A 24,619-nucleotide genomic window follows, 5' to 3' on the forward strand; every position below is an offset into this window, starting at 1 on the left:
GTCATATATTATTACCTTTTCATACTGCTCATGGGGTTCTCAAGGCAAGAATACTGAAGTGACTTGCCATTGCCTTCTCCAGTGGACCACGTTTTGTCAGAACTCTCCACCATAACCCATCTGTCTTGGGTGACCCTACATGGCATGCCTCATAGTTTCATTAATTCATTATTGTTTTCCAGTATCCAGTTTTTATTTATTTCTCAGTACACAGGAGATTATACCTCCTCACCCCCTTGAAGTTAGAGTGGTAATACTATTATTACTTTTGCCAGTGAACTGCTCAGCTCTACATATGGAAGAGATAAATCGTTTCACTTTCACCTCATAAGAGACACAAAGATAAATTCCAGGTGTACTAACAGAAGTCTGTCTATTAAAGCAAGCAAAAAAAAGACATACACACAGAAAAAATTAATGAGACTGTCTATCTGCCCCATATTGGCTCAGATGGTAAAGCGTCTGCCTGCAATGCGGGAGACCTGGGTTCAATCCCTGGGTCGGGAAGATCCCCTGGAGAAGGAAATGGCAACCCACTCCAGTACTCTTGTCTGGAAAATTTCATGGACAGAGGAGCCTTGTAGGCTATGGCCCATGGGGTCGCAAAAAGTCGGACATGACTGAGCGACTTCACTCACTCACTCACTCATCTGACATCAAGATAGGGAAGGAATTTTTTTTAAACATTATAAAAAAATATATATGCACATCTCTACACATATATTTATAGCTAAAAATCAAGAAAAATTAACTCTCAAGAAGAATATGGCCAAAGAAAATGGGCTTGCATTAACATTCCTTTCTCCCAATTCCTCATCTTCTTTCCTATAATTTTCAAAGATTCAGAAATGCTTTCTTACATTAATTCATGGAAGAGACATTGTTAGCTGGATGTATTCTAGACATTGTTGTAAAGTTTGGGGTAGAGGCCTTTTTCACCTCCTGAAGTTCTTTATGCCCATAAATACTTCATCCTAAAGCTGAACCGAAAAAGACATAGTATAAAACTCAACAAGGCATAATTTCCAGAAATTGTTGTTTATGGACAAAATATGATTTCACTAACCTTTTGATCATTCTAGGTTTTCTATATAATTTTTTAAAATATCAGTAATCTAAATGAATTTATAATTGTAGTGGATCACAAAATGTAGAAGAGTGAAATAATTAGGAAAATAATTAGGTTTCCACTAACCCTACCAACTCCAGTTTGGATTTTTGTAGTCCATAAATCATTATAAACAATAGATTGAGCAAGGCAATGTTGATATGCCACTCCAGGATTTACACTGATTTAGCAAGAATTACTGGGAAAGTAAACAAAGCAATTATAACTGAATTTTTGTGTAGACTCACCCCCAAAACTTTAACTTCCTCTGTGACTTCTCTTTCTTTCACTCAAATTTTCTCCTTATATTTCTTTTCAGTGGACCTACTCTGAGATCAGTATTAGCCCCAAACTTCTAGTGTCTTCTATTTTTAATTATAATATGGGGAGGTAGATGTTACCTTAATGCTTGCTTTTCTTTTATTTTCATTCTTTCTCATCAGTTCAATTCAGTCCCTCAGTCATGGCTGACTCTTTCTGACCCCATGGACTATGGCACGCCAGGCTTGCCTGTCCATCACCAACTCCTGGAGCTTGCTCAAACTCATGTCCATGGAGTCTGTGATGCCATCCAACCATCTCATCCTTTGTCATCCCCTTCTCCTCCTGCCTTCAATCCTTCCCAATCAGGGTCTTTTCAAATGAGTCAGTTCTTCATATCAGGGGGCTAAAATATTGGAGTTTCAGCTTCAGCATCAGTCCTTCTGATGAATATCCAGGACTGATTTCCTTTAGGATGGACTGGTTTGATCTCCTTGCAGTCCAAGGGACTCTCAAGAGTCTTCTCCAATGCCACAGTTCAAAAGCATCAATTCTTCTGAGCTCAGGTTTCTTTATAGTCCAACTCTCACATCCATACATGACTAATGGAAAAACCGTAGTTTTGACTAGATGGACCTTTGTTGGCAAAGTAATGTCTCTGTTTCTTAATATGCTGTCTAGGTTGGTCATAGCTTTTCTTCCAAGGAGGAAGTGTCTTTTAATTTCATGGCTGCATTCACCATGTGCAGTGGGGACTATTATTTTCTTACATTATTGTTACCAATATTTACTTGTTCAGAAATAACTGTGCTTTTCACTTTTACTTACACTACATCAAGATAAACCACTGCATTATCTTTATATTAATGTATTAATAAATTATGCCAACTTTTATTGTGAAAGTGTAAACAATTTTGATTCAAATATTTGGAGAGTACAATTTTATAAAGGCCTGTTGATTGATATGGTGAGGAAATATTTACATGCATAATTAATTATTGGTAATTCTGTGCCTCTTTTCCACAGGAGAGAATGCTTAAATTTCACCAAGTGAAACATATTTTTGATGTACTAGATAAAATGCGATGCCTGCGAAAACGTTCTACTGTCTCATTCTTGGGAGTTCTTGTCATTTTCCTTCTGTTTATGAACTTGTACATTGAAGATAGCTATGTTATGGTAAGTCTTGGAGGTTGATTACTTTTTGTTCAAAGTAAGGCCTAAATCAAACAAGACAGTCCACTTGCAGCATAACTTCAGTCCCAGGATATTGAAATAGCCTTAGTCTGAGCAAAATTATAACATATATCTTTCCCATCTAGCTACTTTTATCAATTATATATTGTCAACATTATAATTGTTTTGGCTTATGTTGCAATGCTTTATTTAATGCTATATGCTATATTTAATGCAAATATGCACATCTAATTACAAATAAGTTAGCTATCATCCCTATCTGAATTAATTGTATGTCTGTGTGTGTGTGTGTGTGCTTGGTCTCTCAGTTGTATCCAACTCTTTATGACCTCATAGACTCCTCTGTCCATGGGCTTCTCCAGGCAAGACTACTGGAATGAGTTGTCAGTTCCCTCTCCAGCAGATCTTCCTGACACAGGGATGGAACCCATATCTCCTGCATTGACAGGCAGATTCTTTAGCACTGAGCCACCAGGGAAGTTCATAGTAGTATATTACATATTTACTGAAAAAAAAAAACACTTATAAGTAGAACTGGGCAGAGTCACCTGTAAATAGACTAAAGAAATTTTTATAGGTATTACTCCTTACTTTCTATACTTGTCTATATTATCAAAAATTTTCAAATCCTATTGTCTAATTAATGATACTAAGTGTGCTATTTTGTTAAGAAAGAATGCTTTATTAATGTGTGACGTCTCATTTGGATCTTGAATAGCTGTATATGACCACCATGTTTTACCCTTATAGTCACTGAAAAGTAATAAAGAATGGCAAGAACTAAAGATAAGGATGTGCAAACTGTTCAATAGTTTAAAAAAGATAAAATTAGTAAGTTAGTAAGTAGATTTTGTCCCCCATGTCCGGCAGCATGCAGGTGTCTTAGTCCCCTGTGCATGCATGCATGCATGCTAGGTTGTTTCAGTCTTGTCTGACTCTATGACCCTAAGGAGTATCCAGGCTCCTTTGGCCATGGGATTCTCCAGGCAAGAATACTGGAGTAGGTTTCCATGCCCTCCTCCAAGGGATCTTCCTGACCCAGGGATCAAACTCATCTCTTGCATCTCCTGCATTGGCAAGCAGGTTATTTACCCCTAGAGCCACCTGAGAAGCCCCCAACCAGGGATCAAACCCATGCCCCCTACAATGGAAGTGTGGAATTTTAACCTCTGAAGAAACTTACTAATGATATGCATTGAGACACCAAGGAAGTCCCTAATTTTATGGGTTGTTTGTTTTTTTTGGGGGGGTGGGTAGTTTTCTTTTTTTTTTGGCCACACCACACAATTATAGATACTTAGTTCCTGACCAGGGATCAAACCCATACTCTCTACAATGGAAGCACAGAGATTTAACCACTGGGCTGCCAGGGAAATTCCCTGAATGAATTTTAAGTGAATTATTAAAGTATACAAAAAGACACATTCTGACTAATCGTGAGAACTCAATATGTCTCTATTATTTATTTTTGTTATGATTGTCACATAATTCATGTCTAATGAGAATAATTATGGACATAATTTCTTATTTACTTTTTCCATCGTAACTGATGTTAAAATAGCTGAGAAAATTCTAATACTTGTGCAATGATTCCTGTTTACATATTTCAGAAAACCAAAGCCTTTGAACACACAGAGAACTGGAAAGTACTTTCTTTCATACAAGCATGCTGAAAACTTTCAATTAATATCTTAACTAGAGAGACATTCGGAGAAGGCAATGGCACCCACTCCAGTACTCTTGCCTGGAAAATCCCATGGACAGAGGAGCCTGGTAGGCTGTAGTCCATGGGGTCGCTAAGAGTCGGACACGACTGAAGTGACTTAGCAGAGAGACATTGACAACAACTTCAAAGATCATTTCCTAGTAAAATGTTTTATTTTATTAATTGAAAATGATTTAGTAACTACCAATTACTTGTCAGATACTATTCTATATTCTACAGGCCAACTAAATGATCTTAGTTGGTACAGATTTTCTTAGGAGGTCTTCTGTAAAGCATCTTGCCTCCCTTAGCATTGTTCTTTGATAGTGAAATTCTGTCACATCCCTAGATCTTGACTCTGCCTATGTCTTTTACCTTCAGTTATAGGTTTAATCTTGTGAGCTTTTACCTTCAAGTATAGGTTTAATTCTACCGTCCTTAGTCAATTCACCATATTGAAGGTATCACAGTTAATAGAATTTGACTAGGCATGATCTAGTTAAACATAGCAAACTGGAAAGACTTACGAGTGATATGCATTTTAGACTTTTTTAACCTATTAGGTTTATGAAATTTAAGAGCAATAGATCAAGACCTAGGTGATCCAGCTATTTTTTAATTAAGAGAATTGAAGATTGTAAATTAATTAGAGGAGCTCTTGATTAATGATTTAATTTTGTGATAAACATTTATTTCTTGCATCTCTGTGTACTGGTAAAAGTAAATCTCGTCTTGTAAATCAAACACATGGTATTGGTAGGATGTTTGTTGCATTTAGTGATGATAGACTCTTTCAAGTGCAATTTCAATATTTAACTTTAAGTAGACAAAATATTATTATATGCAGCAAACATCTTTATGTCTTTTGGAAGAGAACCACTTCAAAGTCACCATAAAATGTATAAGAAGTAATAGAGTACATACCCATAAGATCAAATGCTATTGCTCTATTTATACATTTCTGTCTAAACATCAGTCCTACCCGCATTATTTAAAAGTGTGATTTAATGAAGTAGCTCTTACTAAACAGTACTTTCTCAATGAAATCTGGCTACATTAGCCATATACCACCAGGGAAGCCCATATATATCTAATCAGATTTACAAATCATCCCAGGTACAGAGAAGATATTAATTACTTCTTAGCTTAAAAAAATTGAATTTTTTTTAAATATTTACTTTATTAAGTAGAAATTTGCATTACTTAGAAAAAGTGAATTAAAATGGATATTAAATATAAGCATCCCCCCATTTTGAAAATTTAGTGACAATATTTTTATTAATTTAAATATTCACTCTTAACTAGAGGATGTTTTCTACCTAAATTACATTTTGAACTAAATTTTATCCCAAGGCTTAATATGTATAAACTTTTAAATATTCATTGTCATTCATGTACAAATACTTTATTATTGTTCTTCAGTTCAGTTGCTCATGTGTTAGTTCAGTTCAGTTCACTGGCTCAGTCATGTCTGACTCTTTGTGACCCCATGAACCACAGCATGCCAGGCCTCCCTGTACATCACCAATTCTCGAAGTCCACCCAAACCCATGTCCATCAAGTCAGTGATGCCATCCAACCATTTCATCCTCTGTCATCCCATTCTCCTCCTGCCCTCAATCTTTTCCAGCACCAGGGTCTTTTCAAATGAGTCAGCTCTTTGCATGAGGTGGCCAAAGTATTGGAATTTCAGCTTCAATAACAGTCCTTCCAATGAACACTCAGGACTGATCTCCTTTAGGATGGACTGGTTGGATCTCCTTGCAGTCCAAGGGACTCTCAAGAGTCTTCTCCAACACTATAGTTCAAAAGCATCAGTTCTTCGGCATTCATCTTTCTTTATAGTCCAACTCTCACATCCATACATGACTACTGGAAAAACCATAGCCTTGACTAGACAGACCTTTGTTGACAAAATAATGTCTCTGCTTTTTAATATGCTATCTAGGTTGGTCATAACTTTCCTTCCAAGGAGTAAGCGTCTTTTAATTTCATGGTTGCAATCACCATCTGCAGTGATTTTAGAGCCCCCAAAAATAAAGTCAGCCACTGTTTCCATTGTTTCCCCATCTATTTGCCATGAAATGATGGGACCAGATGCCATGATCTTAGTTTTCTGAATGTTGAGCTTTAAGACAACTTTTTCACTCTCCTCTTTCACTTTCATCAAGAGGCTTTTTAGTTCCTCTCCACTTTCTGCCATAAGGGTGGTGTCATCTGCATATCTGAGGTTATTGATATTTCTCCCGGCAATCTTAATTCCAGTTTGTGCTTCTTCCAGCCCAGCATTTCTCATGATGTACTCTGCATATAAGTTAAATAAGCAGGGTGACAATATACAGCCTTGACGTACTCCTTTTCCTATTTGGAACCAATCTATTGTTCCATGTCCAGTTCTAACTGTTGCTTCCTGACCTGCATACAGGTTTCTCAAGAGGTAGGTCAGGTGGTCTGGTATTCCCATCTCTTTCAGAATTTTCCAGTTTATTGTGATCCACACAGTCAAAGGCTTTGGCATAGTCAGTAAAGCAAAACTGAATGTTTTTCTGGAACTCTCTTGCTTTTTCGATGATCCAGGAGATGTTGGAAATTTGGTCTCTGGTTCCTCTGCTTTTTCTAAAACCAGGTTGAACATCTCGAAGTTCATGGTTCACATATTATTGAAGCCTGGCTTGCAGAATTTTAAGCAATATGTTAGTATCCATAGAAAACTGGCCTCTTAGTTGTGGCATGAGGAACCTAGTTCTCTGATACAGGATTGAACCCCAGCCCCCTACACTGGGAGAACAGTCTTAACCACTGGACCACCAGGGAAGTTCCCTGTTTTTCTTACATCAGGAGGAAATTGTAGTTATAATTCAGAGAACTCAGATAAACAATTACAGTAATAAGGCCTCTAGGGTTATTTAGCACATGGATTCTACTCTTCTTGCTAGAAAATCCATCAATGGCCCCAAATCCTGGGTGTATAACAGCTTAGTGTATTGCTTACATGATAGAGGCATATGTGCCTTTCAGTAGGAAAGAAAGCCAAGTTCAGTGTAATAGACAAATTATATTACAAGGCAAACTAAGTAGAAGAGACACTGCATGCCCAATCAACTTAGCCTCTCGGCTGTGAGCATCTTCATAGTAGCCACTAGGGTATATATTTAGCCTGTAGCTAGTCCATTGAATTTCATTCCCATCCAGAAAATGATTGTCATAAAGCTTTGTCTTGTTACTGAAAAATACACTACAGCATAGTAGCTATAGAAAGGAGGTATCCAGGGAGAGCCTGGCTGTTCAGGTAGATGCTTCTGGAAAGCAGCCAACAAGGCTGACTCAGGTGAAAGTTGCATTATTTATTTATGCTGAAAAGTGTAAAGACTTGTTCTTGAGAATTTAATAAAGTGTTTTCATATGTCTCATTTCATCTTATATGCTGTTATGTCCTTCAATCAGGATGAATGTACTCTATCTTATCACAGAAAAGGTCTGGATTTTTACGTGTTCAAGATAGAATTCTTAAAGAGATATTCAGTATCCTGCACTTCCTTTAGAATGTGACATCACATAAGAACAGAATGGTAAAATGAATTCAGTATTGTGACTACTGCCTGATTTTTATAAATATATTTTCTAGATCCTGTTAAATATGGACATCATATTTACTATTAAAGTAGCTAATGCAAAATTGAGTCTCCAGTTACCTTTTGAAAATCCTAAATTTGTTCATTTTAAAACTTTCATGATTTTTTTTAGGTTTTCAGAAATACAAAGATGAAAATATATATATGCAACTAATTTAAGATAATCAGAATTCAATGCATATTAATTAGTACATTTATACAACTAGCCTCCCAAGTTTAATGTCATGTATTTTATTTTATTTTTTAATTTAATTTTATTTTTAAACTTTACATAATTGTATTAGTTTTGCCAAATATCAAAATGAATCCGCCACAGGTATACATGTGTTCCCCATCCTGAACCCTCCTCCCTCCTCCCTCCCCATTCCATCCCTCTGGGTTGTCCCAGTGCACCAGCCCCAAGCATCCAGTATCGTGCATCGAACCTGGACTGGCAACTCGTTTCATACATGATATTTTACATGTTTCAATGTATTTTAAAATTCTTTAATTTATAGATGGCAAACACATTATAAATCAGAATAAAGTATTTTTCTTTGTCCAAATTATCAAGGCAATATAAAATATTATACACTATTAAAAAGCAAATATAGGCTCATAAACATAATTCAATATACAGAAAAGATATACAGAATGCATATTCATTTATCAAGGACCAGATTGAAAGATCTTCCCAGTCAATGTTCACTATTTCAACTTTTATTCTAAGACAATTTCAGCCTGGCCATAGATTTAAAACTTTGAGTTAGTCACCTTTTCCATTGATATTTGAATTTGAAATCAAGCAGTAAATGTTCCAACTAAAGTAAAATTTGTATTTGAATTCTTTCTAGTATTTTAGGATAATGTTTAATTGATTAAAGTTTTATTGACCACAGTCCAATAGTATGAGGACCAAATTTATTTAATACATTCACTTTCTCTGTTGTCTTAATGGCATTGCTTATACCTGACCTGCCAATCTTATACTGAATAGTTGAAATATCCACAGAACTCACACAGCACAATAGATACTTTGCCAGAAAAGAAACAAACAAAAAAAAATCTAGTTAGGTTGTCCTAATATTCTACCAGTGATAATAAACCATATACAAAAGCCAAGCAAGTCATCATGTTGCTAGTAATATATAACTAATAGAGGCTTGTTCAAATGATTAGATAATCAAAATCTACAACTGAATTTATATCAGAGGGAGATAAAGGGAAGCAATTAATTGTTAGCAGGATACTGTTAAGCTGAATAGGAATCTTCTTGAATATAAACCATCCTGAAGATTGTATGACATAATTCCATTATCAAATTGATACTAAAGTTTTTAAATATAAAAGATCTAAACTTTACTTTCATCAGGACACTCCCTCCCCCACTCTACACTCACAAGCAACAAGCAAACATCATGGTAAAGACCTGTACAAGGTCTAAAGACATTTCCTTCAACATTTGGTACTAATGTCTCGTAATCAAGATATCTTGAAGATATTTGTAAAAAATACTATCATTTCACAAAGACCATGACTGTCCATTCTCAATAGCCTTCGATTATAGTGGCTACATAAATGACTGACTAACACTTCTTGATAATAAGCTATTCAAACTCCAATCATTATGTTCACTGTTGCATCCTTCTAATCATTCCTAAAATTTCAAAATCTTAGAAATAATGTGTGGTCTTTTATTTGACAGGACTTGAAGAACAGTAAGTAGTTTGATATGATTCAGATATGGGGAATCTAGTGAGAATTAGCTTTACATGAAACTGTAAAGATCACTGTCAAGTTTGAAGATTCTTGTAAATAATTTGAATTTTAACATGAAAGCAGTGGGAGTTTTCAATTTTTTTTTTATCAAGAGAATGCCATTATTAATGTATGCTTTAGAAAAGCAACTGTAGGCATAAAATAAAAAGTGGAAAATAGTGAACAGAATCTAGAATTCAGGTGAAAAATGATTATCTACATCTTCTAATGCCGGTCATTGATATTTATATAATACCCATATTAAAGACTCTTGAGAGTCCCTTGGACTGAAAGGAGATCAAACATAAAGGGAATCAACCTTGTATATTCATTGGAAGGATGGCTGCTACAACTGAAGTTCCAATACTTTGGCCACCTGATGCAAAGAGCCAACTCACTGGAAAAAGCCCTGCTGCTGCTGCTGCTGCTGCTAAGTCTCTTCAATCGTGTCCAACTCTGTGCGACCCCGTAGATGGCAGCCCACCAGGCTCCCCCATCCATGAGATTTTCCAGGCAAGAGTACTGGAATGGGCTGCCATTTCCTTCTCCAGACCCTGATGCTAGAAAAGATTGAAGGCAGGAGAAGGGGACGACAGAGGATGAGATGGGTAGATGGCATCACAACACCAACTCAATGAACGTGAGTTTGAGCAAGCTCCGGGAGATGGTGAAGGACAGGGAAGCCTGGTGTCTTGCAGTCCACAGCGTTGCAAAGAGTTGGACACGACTGAGTGACTGAACAACAACAACAACAACATATTGTATATCAGATATATATACCCATTATATATATATATTTATTATTATTATTATTGTGTAAGGAGAAAGTTTATTTAATTCATGACCATCTGTTATTTCTCTCCTCCTCCTTCTTGGCATTCAGGAAGGAGACAAACAGATTTTAAGAGAAACATCTACACATCAGCTGAGTCCAGAACACTACATGCATACTTTCAAAGATTTGTCTAATTTCTCAGGAGCCCTCAATGTCACCTATCGCTACTTAGCTGTCATGCCTTTACAAAGAAAGCGTAAGTACTTTTAAAATCAAGAACAATAAAATACTTTGTTTTAAAATAATGATAATACACTTCATTTGTATAACAATAAATTTATGGGCTTTACTAATATAATATATATTTTGGGAAACATTGTGTTTCTTCACAAATTCAGTTATTCACCAATCCAATTTCATTAATAACAACACCAAAAAAAAAAAAATTAAATGCCTAATTGCAACATGAAATTTTTAACAGTTTGCTATAGAATTCATGTAGGGAGACTAGGAAAAAGCAACTCACTTTAACTTTTTTAAGTTAGCTTTTAAAAATAATTATTCCCACAGTGATACATTTCCAAACATTGGTTTTATGACATGCCACCAGTTTGAAGTAGTGAAAGTCATTGTATTTGTTTCCTAAGATGTCATAACAAACGATCACAAACTAGGTGGTTTGAAACAATGGAAATTGATTCTCTCACATTTCTGGAAGCCAGAATTCAGAAACCAGGATGCTGGCAGCACCAGACTCCATCTAGAGGAGAATCCTTCCTTGCCTCTTCCAGGTGTTAGTCGCACTTGGCATCCCTTGGTTAGTTGTAGCAAAACTGCAATCACTGCCACTCTCCACATGGCCTTCTTTGTCTCTCTGTGTCCTCTCCCATTCTTATAAGGACATTAGTCCTTGAATTTACTGTCCAATCTAAATCCAATATGATTTCATCTGGAGATCTTTAACTAATTGCATCTTAAGGTCACAGTCTAAAGTTCCAGGTAGACATGAAATTTTGGAGGCAATTATTCAATCCACTACAGGCACTTTGATCCAAGAAGTAACATACTACATTTCATGGATTTCAAGACATTGTAAATTATAGAAAATATCATGATCTAATTGATGTACCACTAAGAAAACACAAGCATCATCAAGTTTAAGTTGTAAGATGCTATCAGTTGTGATATACAACCTGAGTTTAAAATATTTCTGTGTGAAAAATATGTTTTAGAATTAGTGATACACAGTGATATCATGAACTTCTTAGTAGATGGTGTGGAGACCACAAAAATTGAGTTGCCTGTTAAGAAGTGTTGACGCAAGTGAGTTTGTGATCACCAGGTTGAGGAAAAACTGCAATAGTTTAGCTTTCTTTAGATCTTTTTTATTCCATTTCAAATGTCTACTTCTCTTAAACTTCCTCCTAATTTCAAAGACTGCCACTATTTTTTAAAATCTCCATCTTTTGCACCACCTTTGTTCACACATTACTAATCCCTTACAAATGTGTGCTGGCACATATACCAACTGCTTTATACTAAAGAGGCAATATAAAACAGAGAGTTTGTGTATGTTAGTCACTCAGTTGTGTCTGACTTTTTGAGACCCCATGGACTGTAGCCTTCCAGACTCCTCTGTCCATGGGATTCTCCAGGCAAGAATACTGGAGTGATTTGCCATTTCCTTTTCCAACTGCTTTATACTAAAGAGGTAATATAAAACAGAGAGTAAGAGCAGGCAAGAATATTGCAGTAACTTGCCATTTCCTCCTCCAAGGGATCTTCCTGACCCAGGGATTGAACTGGTTACTCCTGTGTCTCCTGCATTGGCAGGCAGTTTTACCACTGTGCCACCTGGGAAGCTTTTGTATATTTAGCATAATCCTTTAATCACAAAATGCTCTATATATGATCATTCACTTAGATGTACTTAATAGAGTAGAAGGCCTAAGGGGAAAAGAACTTTTTTTCCTTTTTCTACGTTATTCAAAACCCAGCTTCGCCTTTAATTTGTCTTCATTTTGGATTCTTTTGTTCAGGATTTCTTACAATTGGACTTTCATCAGTGAGACGAAAAAAAGGAAGCTATTTACTTGAGACAATCAAGTCAATTTTTGAGCAATCCAGCTATGAAGAATTGAAGGAACTTTCAGTGGTGGTTCATCTAGCTGACTTTAACTCATCCTGGCGTGAGGTCATGCTGCAAGATATTACACAGAAATTTGCCCACCATATTATTGCTGGAAGGTTAATGGTTATACATGCTCCAGAGGAATATTACCCAATCCTGAGTGGCCTTAAAAGAAATTACAATGATCCAGAAGATAGAGTCAGATTCCGTTCCAAGCAAAATGTAGATTATGCTTTTTTGCTCAACTTTTGTGCCAATATTTCATACTATTATGTAATGCTTGAAGATGATGTTCGTTGTTCAAAAAATTTCTTAACTGCCATCAAGAAAGTCATTGCATCCTTAGAAGGAACTTACTGGGTAACCCTTGAGTTCTCTAAACTTGGCTATATTGGAAAACTTTATCATTCTCATGATCTCCCACGTTTGGCACATTTTTTATTAATGTTTTATCAAGAAATGCCTTGTGATTGGCTATTGACTCATTTCCGGAGTCTGTTAGCTCAGAAAAATGTGATTCGTTTTAAACCATCTCTCTTTCAGCACATGGGTTATTATTCATCATACAAAGGAACTGAGAATAAGTTGAAGGATGATGATTTTGAAGAAGAGCCATTTGACCTCCCAGATAACCCTCCTGCAAGTCTTTATACCAACATGAGTGTTTTTGAAAATTATGATGCAAGCAAAGCCTACAGTAGTGTTGATGACTACTTCTGGGGGAAACCACCTTCAACAGGAGATGTCTTTGTGATTATATTTGAAAAACCAATTGTAATCAAAAGAATTAAAGTGAATACTGGAACAGAAGATCGACAAAATGATATTTTGCATCATGGAGCTCTAGATGTTGGGGGAAATATTAGATATTTTAAACAAAATAGACAATGTGTTACTTATATTAAACTAGGAGAATTCAGAAATGGAAACTTTGAAGTATCTGATGTAAATACAAAAATTCCATTTGATATCCATTGTATGAGGATATATGTTACCAAAACACAAAAGGAATGGCTGATTATTAGGAGTATTAGCATTTGGACTTCTTAGCCAATTAAATCAGTATGTCCAGTTACTGAAGCAGGTCTTCCTGTTTCCTGCTTTGCTACTTCCTCTTTTGCTCCCTTTGTCCTTTAGAGGGAATGCAATGGATTGGATATTTAAAAAGTCAATCATTTTGGCAGTTTTGATCTGCTCATTGTCAGCATACTTTTACTCTTATACACACATTTATTTTAACTTTTGAAGCTGAGAATCAGTTCATAGTTAGTAATACTTTTGTTTATATTTTAATGTTATTGTGTTACTTTCAAAATTTCACCTGCATGTCAAAAAGGTGACATGAAGGATTTAAAATGAGAAAATGTGGTTTGTTCAATGGTGAATCTTGAAAGATAGTTCCCACTGTATGCACTTAGTCAAGAATTTATTTCATTATATCATCAGATAAATTTTATTAAGCATCTCTGTGACTATGCAGTTGGTTAGAATAATAATCTGTCTTGTTTTTCTTGTAAACTTAGGTTTCCATAGACTTCTGTACATCTACAATGAATACCTCCTCATAGAAGTGATGTCTTTACAACAGAATTTTGTGTGTCTCTGAGGTGATGAAAAGAAGAAAAAAAACTTAAAAATATCCTCCCCTGATTATTTATATAGCAGGGGAAATTGTTCAATGTATAAAAATTTGAACACCTACTGTCAATAAATTTTCTGTGGGAAGCAGTCTTTTTCCAGGTTCCCTTTTGCAAAAATAAAGGTTATACTCAGTATTTTCAGGTTCCACTGGGTACCTGCACTTAATAGAAAAAAAAATAGAGAAGGCTTATGGTTAGTCCATTCCTAATGAACATTTTCAGTATATGCAGAAAATTTTTGAAATTGATTTTATATGTTTGTATTAAAATTCATATGCTTAAAATCCTTGTGATTTATCATATACTTTTTTGGAGTTCAAATGGACATTTTATGAAGGAAGAACATAAGAAACAGAAATCAGTCATTTTTTATACACTCTTAGCAAGTCCAAGATGAGAGATCAAATGTTTTAATACCCAGACTATGTTCTTTCTCTTATGTAAAGATTGGTCTTCACATAATTTATGATTTTGTTTCTCTGGTACATGCATCTCAGTTAAAAAGTTATTCTATCTGAAAATAGCTTGCATAATTTTTCCATAAGTCATGTTGTCATTCTGTAAAATAATCCTAAAGTGTCCTAAATGATACTCTTGTGATATATGCACCCAAATGGTAAGCAAACTTGTCTAAATTTTACTGTGCGGGACTTCACTATAGTGTCTACACCATAGAGTCATTAAAGCAATTCAGGACACCTACATTAGTGCATCTTAAAATCATTGTTTTTTCAGAATGTCCTGAGCTTGTCTCACCCTTTTCTTTTTTGACAAACAGCAAAGATGAAGTGATTTATTGTTTATTGTTGTTCAGTCATTAAGTTGTATCCAACTCTTTGTGACCCCCATGGACTGCAGCACACCAGGCTTCCATGTCCTTCACAATCTCCCAGAGTTAACTCAAACTCATGAAGACAAATATACTCTTATATAGATCAATGTACAATGTATACAATATGGAGAGATAGATGAAATACCAGACTTGGGATAATGAAAAGACATGAGGAATTCTTCTTGTTCTTCTTTCCATCCTGAAACAAAATTCTTAGGAATCACTTGTATGATAGAGCCCAAGAAAAGACTGGAAAATATTTTATTAATTCTATTCAAATAAATTAAATTAGAAACTCAGATAAAATTATTGAGAACTTTTTTATTGATACAATAGCTAATGTGTACTTTCTTTGCACACAGTTGCTACAGTATTTGAGAAATGTATAATATTCTGTGGCATGTATAATGAATGAATGTATAATATTCTGTGGCACATTTAAGTGTCAAAGTTATAACATAAATACTGCCGCTAAACTGCGAAGGAGGAGACATAAGAGAATCAGGTGGATCCTTGGGTTGTGAAGATCCCCTGGAGAAGGAAATGGCAGCCCACTCTAGTATTCCTGCCTAGAGAATTCCATGGACTGAGGAGCTGTGTGGGCTACGGTCCATAGAGTCACAAAGAGTAGGACACTACTGAAGAGACTTAACACACACCTGCCACTAAACTATTACCTTTATTTTGATTTGGAGGATGCTTGCCAGTACTTAAAGATACTCCATATTCTTGACTTTTCTCTCTTTTATTACCTGGCTAACTATATAGTATTCTACACATATCTTAGAAATTAGAAATAACCTTTTTTTCTGCACTTCAAGGATAAAAAGTACACAACAGAGACATAAAATACCAAGACCTAGGTAGACTCCATAAGGTGAGTTGTTAACTTTTACATATTCTTCTGAGTGTTCACAAAGGCCAACCATTGACATTAAATTCTGGAAAATACCTCAAGAAACATTAATTAAATGGAGCTTTGCTGGAAAATTACAAATGCAAATGTGAACTACTGAGGTCACATTTCATCTTAAATTTGAGCTTTTCATTACTAAAACTGGGATTGCCTAAGCTGATCAATCACCTAAGAATGTCTCTGTTTTCATTATAGGTTGACCATGGGTCAACTTTCTAAGGAAAAGACTTTGACAAAGAAAGCTTCTCCATTATGGATCCATGGTACAAATAACCTTTCTCTTTCAAAAAATATCTGACAAAACATTCTTTATCTTTACATGGTCCAAGGTGTAATCTTATGTTTTAAAATGAATAAGACTCCAGTAATCTTGTCTCAGAAGATTTGGAGAAGGAAATGGCAACCCACTCCAGTGTTCTTGCCTGGAGAATCCCAGGGACAGGGGAACCTGGTGGGCTGCTGTCTCTGGGGTCGCACAGAGTCGGACACGACTGAAGCGACTTAGCAGCAGCTTAGCAGCAATCTTGTCTCAGAAACACAAAGCAAGAAAGGGAAGTTTAATTATATTCTGTTATTAAGCATTATGTGATCTCTCTCTTTGCAGTAATTTTAAAAACACATCAAATTCTTTTTGCAAATGTCCATTGAAAAAGACTGGAATGTGACATGAATTATAGAGTTATTTAATTGCTATAAAATAAGATACTGACAGGTTTCAAGCACAAAATATGGTATGACCATAAAAAAAAAAAATCTTGATTTGTATACTTTAAACAGACTGAAACATTACTTGTGCTTAAAATTCTTAAGAGAGTCTTTTCAGTATTTATGAAAATCAAAGAAAAGCATCTTGTTAAAGCACAATACAAATTGGAGATAAACATTTTTAGAAAATACATATTTTAGCAGCAATAATAAAGGTGGATATAAAAAATACATAAAACTTGTAATGCAAGCACTTTTACATTCTCATTGAAAAGTGGTAACCTTGTGCAATTTATAAATCAGATGTTTTCCAATTATAAAATATAATTTGGAAACCAATATGTCATTTAGAACTATTTATGTCATACAGATGCACTTATGACACTGGAACATTCCATTTCTTACTGAGCAATATTCTTTGGGAATTTTTATAAAGCTATCATAGCAAAACTGTACAATAATGGTATATAAATGAAACAAACATGAAATATAAGATATAGCAGGGAAAGCATTTGTTCTTCTAGATGTTCATATGACATTTGACTCAATATTTGTCAGCTTGCAACATGCCCTTTAGAACATGGCACCTAGAATTAACATTGCAAACACTACTTGCAATCTCCTCCTACAGTTGAAGGTAATAATGTAATTCTCTACGTTTGCCTTATCAATATATCCACTAATTCAACACTGTTATCTTTTTATCACCATACTACTGACTAATAGAGTCCACACTCAAACTTTATGGTATTTGTTACATAATCTACTGATAAAACATAATTTGCCATTTTGTACATGTTCAACTGATTCTCTGAAGATTTCTTTTAAGATTTCATATTAATTTCAAAAGAATCTCATGTTGTTCCTTCTGGCCATGATCCCATACATTTCTGCTCTTGATTCTGTCATTCAGTATTTTAACATAATCTCTCAAATGTATGCTACCACAAATTTAATATGTGTCTTTTGTCCTCATAGGAGATACAGTTGGAAGAGTTGTGGAGATCTGAGTTTGACACCCAGTTTTGCAATTACTAACTTCTAGATATGAGAAAAGTTGTTTAATTTCTTTGAAATTCAGTTCCCTCATCTGTGAAATTGGAATAATTTTACCTTGTAGGGTGTTAGAGCTGGTGATCAGATAATGTAAACTCATCAAGAAACGTATGTTTCCTCTTTTTTTAGCCATGTTATATAAGTGTAAAAGGATTTGATCCTTCTACACTCTACCATAGGCCTTGACTCTGATCAATAGGAATCATAAACTTCACTGCCCATTAGAAATGTTCCACCTTTTTTATATCATGTCCAAAAGAATGTCATGTAGGACTATGTGAATGCATTCCAAAAATCAAAATATATTTCTGTCATTCTAATCTATGATTTTAGAGGTCTTATTCAAAATTTGTAACATCTGTTCCTAACATTTCCACTGTAAATATTAATGACCATTGCTTTTTTAAGAAACCTAAATTAATTTACTTTGAAAAATAAAAAAAGGCTTTTTACATTTCTAAAATTATTCTCAGAATCTTTATTAAGCTCATAGAACCATGGTTTTCAAAAAAAAAAAAAATTAATGCTGACTTCCTGTTCTCTGGCTTATTTTCCATTGCTGGCAAAAGTGACCAGTGTACTGACATAAATTACACAGGCAGTGATGTTCAAACTTAGGACACAGGTGGCTTATCTCCTTGACTACTCGGAGTTTCTGTGCTTGTATTTCTACTGCTTTGAATTTCTTCTCTATTTATTTCAGAATTCTTCTTTTTTTTTAAATTAGTTTATTTTAATTGGAGGCTAATTACTTTATAATGTTGTAGTGGTTTTTGCCATATTGACATGAATCAGCCATAGGTGTATATGTGTTCCCCATCCTGAACACCCCTCCCACCGCCCTCCCCACCCCATCCCTTAGGGTCATCCCAGTGCACCAGCCTTGAGCACCTTGTCTAATGCATCGAACCTGGACTGGTGACCTATTTCACATATGGTAATATACATGTTTCAGTGCAATCTCTCAAATCACCGCACCCTTGCCTTCTCCCACAGAGTCCAAAAGTCTGTTCTTTATATCTGTGTCTCTCTCTGTCTCGCATATAGGGTCACCATTGCCATCTTTCTAAACTCCATATATATGCATTAATATAATGTATTGGTGTTTTTCTTTCTGGCTTATTTCACTCTGTAAACTGGGCTCCAGTTTCATGTACTTTATTAGAATTGATTTAAATCCATTCTTTTTAATAGCTGAGTAATATTCCATTGTGTATATGTACCACCGCTTTCTTATCCATTTGTCTGATGATGGACATCTAAGTTTCTTCCATGTCCTAGCTATTATAAATGGTGCTGCAATGAACATTGGGGTACATGTGTCTCTTTCAATTCTGGTTTCCTTGGTGTGTATGCCCAGCGTGGGATCGCTAAGTCGTATGGCAGTGCCCACAGGACTGGAAAAGGTCATTCCAGTCCCAAAGAAAGGCAATGCCAAAGAATGCTCAAACTACTGCTCAGTTGCACTCATCTCACATGCTAGTAAAGTAATGCTCAAAATTCTCCAACCCAGGCTTCAGCAATACATGAACTGTGAACTTCCAGATGTTCAAGCTGGTTTTAGAAAAGGCTGAGAAACCAGAGATCAAATTGCCAACATCTGCTGGATCATGGAAAAAGCAAGAGAGTTCCAGAAAAACATCTATTTCTGCTTTATTGACTATGCCAAAGCCTTTGACTGTGTGGACCACAATAAACTGTGGAAATTCTGAAAGAGATGGGAATACCAGACCACCTGACCTGCCTCTTGAGAAATCTATATGTAGGTCAGGAAGCAACAGTTAGAATTGGACATGGAACAACAGACTGGATCCAAATAGAAAAAGGAGTATGTCAGGGCTGTATATTGTCACCCTGCCTATTTAACTTATACGCAGAGTACATCATGAGAAACTCTGGGCTGGAAGAAGCACAAGCTGGAATCAAGATTGCTGGGAGAAATATCAATAACCTCAGTACACAGATGACATCACCCTTATGGCAGAAAGTGAGGAAGAACTAAAAAGCCTCTTGATGAAAGTGAAAGAGGAGACTGAAAAAGTTGGCTTAAAGCTCAATATTCAGGAAACTAAGACCATGGCATCTGGTCCCATCACTTCATGGGAAATAGATGGGGAAACAGTGGAAACAGTGTCAGACTTTATTTTTGGGGGCTCCAAAATCACTGCAGATGGTGATTGCAGCCATGAAATTAAAAGACACTTACTCCTTGGAAGGAAAGTTATGACCAACCTAGATAGTATATTAAAAAGCAGGGATATTACTTTGCCAACAAAGGTCCATCTATTCAAGGCTATGGTTTTTCCAGTGGTCATGTATGGATGTGAGAGTTGAACTGTGAAGAAAGCTGAACATGAAAAATTGATGCTTTTTAACTGTGGTGTTGGAGGAGACTCTTGAGAGTCCCTTGGACTGCAAGGAGATCCAACCAGTGCATCCTAAAGGAGACCAGTTGGGTGTTCTTTGGAAGGACTGATGCTGAGGCTGAAACTCCAATACTTTGGCCACCTCATGCAAAGGGTCGACTCATTGGAAAAGACCCTGATGCTGGGAGGGATTGGGTGCAGGAGAAGAAGGGGACAACAGAGGATGAGATGGCTGGATGGCATCACCAACTCGATGCACATGGGTTTGGGTGGACTCCAGGAGTTGGTGATGGACAGGGAAGCCTGGCGTACTGCGATTCATGAGGTCACAAAGAGTTGGGCACGACTGAGCAATTAAACTGAACTGAACTGATGGGAGTTCTAGTTCCACTTTTTAAAGGAATCTCCACACTGTTCTCCATAGTGGCTGTACTAGTTTGCATTCCCACCAACACTGTAAGAGGGTTCCCTTTTCTCCACTCTCTCCAACATATATTGTTTGTAGACTTTTTGATAGCAGCCATTCTGACCAGTGTGAGATATTACCTCGGTGTGGTTTTGATGTGCATTTCTCTGATAATGAGTGATGTTGAGCATCTTTTCATCTGTTTGTTAGCCATCTGATTGTCATTTTTGGAGAAATACCTCTTCAGTTCTTTGGCCCATTTTTTGATTGGGTCGTTTATTTTTCTGGAATTGAGCTACAGGAACTGCTTGTATATTTTTGAGATTCTTTGTCAGTTGCTTCATTTGCTATTATTTTCTCCCATTCTGAAGGCTGTCTTTTCACCTTGCTTATAGTTTCCTTCGTTGTGCAAAAGCTTTTAGTTTTAATTAGGTCCCATTTGTTTTTTGGGTTTTTTTTGTTGTTGTTGTTTGTTTGTTTGTTTGTTTTTTGCTATTATTTCCATTACTCCAGGAGGTGGGTCAGAGAGGATCCTCCTGTGATTTATGTCAGAGGGTGTTTTGCCTATGTTTTCTTCTAGTAGTTTTACAGTTTCTGGTCTTACATTAAGGTCTTTAATCCATTTTGCATTTATTCTTGTTTATGGTGTTAGAAAGTGTTCTAGTTACATTCTTTTACAAGTGGTCGACCAGTTTTCCAAGCATCACTTGTTAAAGAAATTGTCTTTTCTCCATTGTATATTCTTGCCTCCTTTGTCAAAGATAAGGTGTCCATAGGTACGTTGATTTACCTCTGGGCTTTCTATTTTGTTCCATTGATGTATATTTCTGTCTTTGTGACAGTACAATACAATCTTGATGATTGTAGCATTGCAAGTATACTCTGAAGTCAGGCAGGTTGATTCCTCCTGTTCCATTCTTCTTTCTCAAGATTGCTTTGGCTATTTGAGTTTTTTTTGTATTTCCATACAAATTTTGAAATTATTTGTTCTAGTTCTGTGAAAAATACCATTGGTAGCTTGACTGGGGTTGCATTGAGTCTATAGATTGCTTTGGGTAGCATACTCATTTTAACTATATTGATTCTTCTGATTCATGAACATGGTATATTTCTCCAGCCATTTGTGTCATCTTTGTTTCTTTCATCAGTGTTTTGTAGTTTTCTATAAATAGGTCTTTTGTTTCTATAGGTAGATTTATTCCTAAGTGTTTTATTGTTTTCATTGCAATGGTGAATGGAATTGTTTCCTTTCTCATTATTAGTGTATAGGAATGCAAGGGATTTCTGTGTGTTAATTTTATATCCTGCAACTTTACTATGTTAATTGATTAGCTCTAGTACTTTTCTGGTGGTGTGTTTAGGATTTTCTATGTAGAGGATCATGTCATCTGCAAATAGTGAGAGTTTTACTTCTTTTCCAATCTGGATTCCTTTTATTTCTTTTTCTTCTCTGATTGCTGTGGCTAAAACTCCCAAAACTAAGTTGAATAGTGGTAAGAGTGGGCACCCTTGTCTTGTTCCTGAGTTTAGGGGAAATGCTTTCAATTTTTCACCACTGAGGATAATGTTTGCTGTTGGTTTATCATATATTGAGGTATGTTCCTTCTAAGCCTGCTTTATGGAGGGTTTCTATCATAAATAGATGTTGAATTTTGTCAAAGGCTTTCTTTGCATCTATTGAGATAATCATATGGTTTTTATCTTTCAATTTGTTAATGTGGTGTATCACATTGATTGATTTGTAGATATTGAAGAATCCTTGCATCCCTGGGATAAAGCCCACTGATCATGATATATGATCGTTTTAATATGTTGTTGGATTCTGTTTGCTAAAATTTTGTTAAGGATTTTTGCATCTATGTTCATCAGTGATATTGGCCTGTAGTTTTCTCTTTCTGGCAACTTTGTCTGGTTTTACTATTAGGGTGATGGTGGCCTTCATAGAATGAGTTTGGCAGTTTACCTTCATCTGCAATTTTCTGGAAGAGTTTGAGTAGCATAGGTGTTAGCTCTTCTCTAAATGTTTGATAGAATTCACCTGTGAAGCCATCTGATCCTGGGCTTTTGTTTGCTGGAAGATTTTTTATTACAGTTCAATTTCTGTGCTTGTGATGGGTCTGTTAAGACTTTATATTTCTTCCTGGTTCAGTTTTGGAAGGTTATACTTCTCTAAGAACTCATCTATTTCTTCCAAGTTGTCCATTTTATTGTCATATGGTTGCTGATAGTAGTCTCATGATCCTTTGTATTTCTGTGTTGTCTGTTGTGATTTCTCCATTTCCATATCTAATTTTGTTGATCTGATTCTTCTCCATTTTTTTCTTGATGAGTCTGGCTAATGGTTGGCCTATTTTATTTATCTTCTCAAAGAACTAGCTTTTAGTTTTGTTGATTTTTGCTTTAGTCCCCTTTGTTTCTTTTTCATTTATTTCTGCCCTAATTTTTATGATTTCTTTCTTTCAACTAACCCTGGGGTTCTTCATTTCTTCTTTTTCTAGTTGCTTTACATGTAAAGTTAGGTTATTTATTTGATTTTTCTCTTGTTTCTTGAGGTAAACTTGTATTGCTATGAACCTTCCCCTTAGCACTGCTTTTGCTGAATCCTGTAGGTTTGGGGTTGTCGTATTTTCATTAATTTCTATGCATATTTTAGTTTCCTTTTTGATTTCTTCTGTGATTTCTTGGTTATTCAGAAGTGTGTTGTTTAGCCTCCACACATTTGTATTTTTAATAGTTTTTTCCCACAGTTGACATCTAATCTTACCGCACTGTGATAAAAAAAAACAAGTTTGAAATGATTTCAATTTTTTTGAATTTACCAAGACTAGATTTATGGCCCAGGATGTGATCTATCCTGGAGAATGTTCCGTTGTTCCGTGTGCACTTGAGGAAAAGGTGAAATTCATTGTTTTGGGGTGAAATGTCCTGTAGATATCCATTAGGCCTAACTGGTCCATTGTATCATTAAAAGTTTGTGTTTCATTTCTAATTTTCTGTTTAGTTGATCTATCCATAGGTGTGAGTAGCATATTAAAGTCTCCCACTATTATTGTGTTACTGTTAATTTCCCCTTTCATACTTGTTAGCATTTGCCTTACATATTACAGTGCTCCTATGTTGAGTATATATATATATATATATATATAATTGTTATATCTTCTTCTTGGATTGATTGTTTGATGATTATGTTGTGTCCTTCTTTGTCTCTTTTCATGACATTTATTTCAATGTCTATTTTATCTGATATGATTATTGCTATTCCTGCTTATTTATTTATTTATTTATTTGTCTCCATTTGTGTGAAATATCTTTTTCCAGGCCTTCACTTTCAGTCTGTATGTGTCCCTTGTTTTGAGGTGGGACTCTTGTAGACAGCATATATAGGGGTCATGTTTTTGTATCCATTCAGCCAATCTTTGTCTTTTGGGTGGGGCATTCAATCCAATTACATTTAATGTAATTATTGATAAGTATGAGCCCATTGCCATTTACTTTGTTGTTTTGGGTTCAACTTTATAAAGCTTTTCTCTTTCCTGTATTAAAAAGATCCTTTAGCATTTGTTTAAGAGCTGGTTTGGTGGTGCTGAATTCTCTCAGCTTTTGCTCATCTGTAAACCTTTTGGTTTCTCCTTCATATTTAAATGAGATCCTTGCTGGGTATAGTAATTTGGGTTGTAGGTTTTGCTCTTTCATCACTTTAAGTATGTCCTGCCATTCCCAGGGATGATGGAGCCTGGTGGGCTGCCATCTATGGGGTCACACAGAGTCGGACACGACTGAAGTGACTTAGTAGCAGCAGCAGCCATTCCCTTCTGCCCTGAAGAGTTTCTATTGAAAGATCAGCTGTTATCCTTATGGGAACCCCCTTGTGTGTTATTTGTTGCTTTTCCCTTGATGCTTTTAATATTTGCTCTTTGTGTTTGATCTTCATTAAATTGATTAATATGTGTCTTGGGGTGTTTTGCCTTGGGTTTATCCTGTTTGGGATATCCTGTCTGGGTTTCTTGCATTTGGGTGGCTATTTCCTTTCCCATTTTAGGGAAGTTTTCAACTATTATCTCCTCAAGTATTTTTTCATGGCCTTTTTTTTGTCTTCTTCTTCTGGTACTCCTATGATTCATATGTTGGAGCATTTAACATTGTCCCAGATAT

At 35.7% G+C, this 24,619-nt stretch overlaps 1 protein-coding gene across 1 annotated transcript in view; it reads left to right on the forward strand.

Annotated features, from left to right (window-relative positions):
* Window positions 1-14,274, forward strand: part of MGAT4C (MGAT4 family member C) — a 284,176-nt gene extending 269,902 nt beyond the window's left edge. Inside the window, exons 3-5 of the mRNA XM_025284376.3 lie at window positions 2,396-2,548; window positions 10,524-10,671; window positions 12,455-14,274. Of these exons, the coding sequence (XP_025140161.1) occupies window positions 2,402-2,548; window positions 10,524-10,671; window positions 12,455-13,596 (1,437 nt within the window). The 5' untranslated portion in view covers window positions 2,396-2,401 and the 3' untranslated portion in view covers window positions 13,597-14,274. The remainder of the gene's footprint in view (window positions 1-2,395; window positions 2,549-10,523; window positions 10,672-12,454) is intronic.
* Window positions 14,275-24,619: the final 10,345 nt, after the last annotated feature.

This window comes from Bubalus bubalis, chromosome 4, assembly GCF_019923935.1.
Source record: "Bubalus bubalis isolate 160015118507 breed Murrah chromosome 4, NDDB_SH_1, whole genome shotgun sequence".
Lineage (NCBI taxonomy): Eukaryota > Metazoa > Chordata > Mammalia > Artiodactyla > Bovidae > Bubalus > Bubalus bubalis.